The 5,012-nt window shown below is 36.4% G+C and overlaps 1 protein-coding gene across 1 annotated transcript in view; it reads right to left on the minus strand.

Annotated features, from left to right (window-relative positions):
• SLC39A12 (solute carrier family 39 (zinc transporter), member 12) overlaps positions 1-5,012 on the minus strand; it is a 29,991-nt gene that overhangs the window by 7,003 nt on the left and 17,976 nt on the right. Inside the window, exons 8-9 of the mRNA XM_010184287.1 lie at positions 4,028-4,091; positions 397-555 (exon numbers count right to left, since the gene is read on the minus strand). Coding sequence (XP_010182589.1) covers positions 397-555; positions 4,028-4,091 — 223 coding nt within the window. The remainder of the gene's footprint in view (positions 1-396; positions 556-4,027; positions 4,092-5,012) is intronic.

The following is a 5,012-nucleotide window of genomic DNA, read 5'->3' on the forward strand; positions in this document are numbered from 1 at the left end:
AGCATGAGAAATACATTGTTAAATGGCTCTGCTGCATATTAAAACTGTTGGATAGCCCATTGTGTCAGGCACACATGGCTATTGCTTTCAGCTTACTAATTTTTGTGTATGTACACATGAGAATAAAGGGCCACACTGACCCGATGGCATTCACATTTGGAGAAGGCGAGGTGGGATGGTATCCAGTAATGAGGCCAGAAGCCTCCTCTCCTTTTTGAGGGGAAAAGAGAAGAACACAGCCTCTTTATATATTCATCTCGCACATTAATCTTATAGCTTATGATGGTATAAGCAAGAATAATTTCCACTAATGTCATACAGAAAAGAATTATTTGGAAAACCTGGAACTACAAAGCAAATCAGGAAAAAAACCCACCCCATTTATATATTTCTTACCCATTTCATGAGGAATTTCGTGGCATAAAATAGCAATAGTCGTTGTCACACCTGTTTCTGTTGAGGATGAGAATGCTGCTCCTATTACCAAGCCATCAGCAAAATTGTGAAGACTGTCACCCACCAAAACCATTATTGCTAACAAGCTAATTTTCTTACCTAGGAAAAAACAAACAAACAACACAAAAGCCCAGAAGTTTTAATAGAGGCAGGTGTGGCAATTTTTGCAAAGTTACAGATGATTTGAGTTTTTTGTTGACTTCACATACAACATTACAAAAATTCATAATAATCAGAGGACAATAGTGTTTATATGTTTTGTCCTTGTTATTACACTCCCTTCAACACATTTGAATAAAAAAGTAGGTTGTAGAATAATTCAGAGATGTAAATACCAGGAAGCTTTCTTGTTTTCACTGTTAGATAAAAAATTAGAATTAGGTTTGAGTCCAGTCTCATGATCTATCCTAAGGGTTTCCATTAATATTTCTTTAGTTGCCAAAATTCACACATGTTTTCCTAGATTTATTTTTTTTTCTTTAAAAGATGGGAGTTTTTCCACCATCACTCAGAGAATTGCACAGCTATAGTGAAGATGATTATTTGGTATCATGAAGCTGATAATTTTAACACTGTAAAGCATGCCACCACTAATGCTTTCAGGGTCTGCTTTTTATAAGATTGTATTACAGTGAAAGTTAGAGATGAAAGGCAACAAGCCTCAGAGTATCACCATTGGTATGGTGTTACAGCATGATCATTTCCAACTTTTGTTCCAATCAATTAATGGCCGTTATGCTCATCATACTCTTGTCTGCAGCATCACTCATGGCTTTTTTCTTTCCCATATTGTTCTGTGACCTTGCTCTAGAGTGGAACAGAACATTGGATGTTCATGATCAGGCATCTGATATAAGAGGAAAGGTGCTACTAGTGATAAAAGTACTGAAATCAAGCTAGGGACAATCAATCAATTAGGGACAGTCTCTCCATCCAGTCTGTAACCCAGCCAGCCATGAATGAATGGCATGCTGAATGGACTCAAGGGGAGGGATTTTATCTCAGGTAGCAATGAGGCTCCACACATAGGCTCAATGTCTAGACTTAGCAACACACAATCGGCTTCCCTATCCTGTACTTTGGTCCACCCATTTTATCTACGACCTTACAAGCAGAACCTCCTAACTCCTCTCAGGAAACTCATCCAGCTTCCTTCTACGCAGCAGGGACAGAAGACTTTGCAAAGGGCTACTTTTATGCCTGAAGAAGCAGGGTCATGATTTGAGCCCTAAACACAATGTATTTCCCTGACTTTTGTTGGCCCCACGCAGACATAATATGGCAATCTATGGAACTAGTGTAGAGCTGCACAGAACTGTCTGAATATAGTTATTGCAAGGCTTCACTTCAGTAATGTTTTTTCAGAGATGACCATTTTATAGTAATGGGGGAGATGTCTTTCTTTCAGAAACTGGCTAGAGCTGAAGTCTTCAGACTATTATAAAAAAACACACAGCACATAAAAGCCAAACAACTGTATTCAGAAAATCCTCCCCAGTTGCCTGGGAGCTCTGCGGGTTCAGTAAAATTGGCAGGCTTGCTAGATTTTCCTGCCAGCTTACAGAGCCAGATGTGGATGTCCCCAGTTTGCACAGTTCTTTCTAAGCACTATGGGCAGTTTATAATCAATAGTGCAGAGCATGAGTTACGTAGGAATAATAGATTGCTGCACTACATTTAGTTTGTGATTTGTAATAAGCACTGGTGAGGATAAAATCCTGGCCTGCTCTGAGATATTATTAGTCTGTATTATTCACGTATCTGACTGTTGGAGAAGATGTACCATAATTACTGGAACTCACTCCAGCATGTTGTCTACAGTGTAACAGAAGGATCAGGTTAACATTATGGAGCAATTGCAAATGTAAGCTTTGTGAACTTACTTGACTGAAAGTTAAAATGTGCATATAAACAAATCTGAATGTTTATCTTAAATTATTTTCAGCCTATTTTAAAGCAACTTTGTTACTAGCAATTATCTTGCTGCATTATATCTCTGCAACAGTAACTATTAACTTATTACCCCAACTATTTCTACAAAGCTGCTTCTTAAACAATTCTACATCTGTTTTTTATAATTTTCTCCACTTAAATAGGGGATCGGAACTCATAGCAAATTCTATTCCATAATTTTCATAAAGCTAAAGGGGTGCGGGACTCTCACCACAGATTATGCTTTTAAGCTTTGAATAAGAGTTTAAAGCAAACATTTATCCAGAAATAGATCTTTTTTTCAGATGTTTTCATTACTCATACAGCAAGAATATGTCTAGTTAATGTAATGTCTCAATGTGTATACCAAATATAAAATGCTACTGTTTGATCTTTTCAATTATTAATAGAACAAGTGCGGATAAAGGAGAAGGAGAGAGCCAGTGAAACATCTTATGCATTTAGCTATTCATAAGAACTGTAACAAAACAGACTTTTGGAAATATGTGTTCTCAAAAAAACCCCTGAAACAAAAAGACATCCCTTCCCTACTATGGTTTCACTTACTGATTTTTAATATAGAGGTAAAATTGAGCTATGAGGAAAAAATGGAACCCAAGAAAAAGGATTTTACTAAATCCCAAATTTAGTTATAGACCAAATTTAGCTTTTTGGAACAAATAACAAGATCACTAGAAATCTGTGTTTAACAGGTAGTGATGATTGACTGGACAGAATGGAAACATCTAGAGACAGACTAGACAATCACACTGAGCCTGGCATTCAATTGTGTACTGCTGTGAATGAAGAAATTGAAATCCAGATTTCAAATGCCTCAGAAACAGAAATGACGTTCACAAGAACAGAGAAGATTATTAGAAACCTAGGAAAAGATAATGACTTTGTTAAATAAATGAAACTGATGATCTGAGATTACAAAATAAAGGGGAGTTGATAAATAAGGGGAGTAAGTAAACTGATTTCTATTAAAATACTATTCCCTCAGTTGAATGACTACAACTCTACTAAATTCACCAAAGTCACACAAGTACAGTCAAAGGCAGAGTTTGGTTTATGCTCTGTTTTCTCATTTTCTGGAGTAAGCAGCAGCAGAACAGAGAAGATAAGAATTACTTTGAAGCTCTCTGAAGAAAACAGATTATCCTAAAACTGAGAGCCATTACGAACCCATAATTCCATACATGTAATAAATCATTGCTGGTTTAAAAAGGCTATTGCTTTATTGAGCAAAAGAAGGAAGCACAATTATATCAGTATAGTGAACCAATAAACCCAATTGTTTCACTACCTTCAGGAACAAAAGCCTAAGTAAAGTTTACAATTATAAAAATCTGTTTGTATTAAATTTTGAATATTTCCTTTTAAGCAAAGGCTTTAGAAAAATGGTTTGCAACAGTGAGTAAACACACACTAAAGTATGGACAGTATAAGATTAATGAACTTCACAATTACAGGGTAAGCAGATTAAAAGGTCTTATTTAAATATGTAGCCAAGCATTATCAGATTTGGGGAGGTAGCACATAGCAAACATAGAGCTAAGCCAGCTTCACAGTTTCAATTCCATTTTAGGATCTAACGCTTTTCCTGTTGCTGTCTAGTCTTATTATTGATACTAACTTTTTTTGTTGATCACCCTTCTCTCTTGAGGAACTTCAGCAGACTCAGAATCTTCTGGGCTTCTCTAGTTAAAAGCAAAGATAATTGGATCAGTGTTAAAGGGCTCTTCCAGCTGCTGCTATAAATACAGGAAAACATCAAATACGTTCAAGCTTTTAAAATTAAAGGTGGTTACTGTTATTAGCATAGATATCATTAGAACTGAGCACTGGCAATGTGATTGATACAGCAGAAACATAAAAAAGAAATCTCACTTGCCCAGAAGAGGTTACAGTCCAATTCAAGTAGGAAGACAGACATTCATAAGCACTCTTGTAACCCAACAAAACCATGTTTCTGCTTGAATACACAGAAATCTGAGCCAAATGCAGAACTAAAAAATAGATACTAATTCAAATTGTATCTTTTGATTTGTTATGACAGGATGATTGTAGTTTTCTGCTGGATAGAGTGTCTATAGGATTTCCAAGGACAAATTGGTAGACGCCAGAGTCTCTTTGGAGTTCATGTTCCTCATAGTTACTCTGTGAAAACACAAGACTAAGAAAGATGATCATATTTAGGTTTCATATCCTTTCAAAATATAGTGTTTCATTTGTTTTGGTTTTGTTGTTTTTTGTTGGTTTTTTTGTTTGTTTGTTTTTTCTTCAGGGTAGCACAGCTTCCAGTGGTTTGACTCTTGGTGTTGAGTTAGGGCTTTGTCTTGGCATCAGGCACCATTGGCTCGGCATAGAATCACAGAATCAATTAGGTTGGAAAAGACCTTTAAGATCATCGAGTCCAAACATAGCATGAGTACACTCCATTGCACATAATACATGCCTTGCACATGGCAGCATATGAGTACACTCCACTGTAATGAGTGAAAGACAGTAGCTTTGTGCTTATCCTAGAGAGTTAACATGATGCATCAGCCCTAATGTTTAATTAACAAACTGCAACGGTGGGAAGAGAAGGGAGAATATGAGGAAAATCTTTCTTTCCC

This window comes from Mesitornis unicolor, unplaced genomic scaffold (assembly GCF_000695765.1).
Source record: "Mesitornis unicolor isolate BGI_N332 unplaced genomic scaffold, ASM69576v1 scaffold25275, whole genome shotgun sequence".
Classification (NCBI taxonomy): domain Eukaryota; kingdom Metazoa; phylum Chordata; class Aves; order Mesitornithiformes; family Mesitornithidae; genus Mesitornis; species Mesitornis unicolor.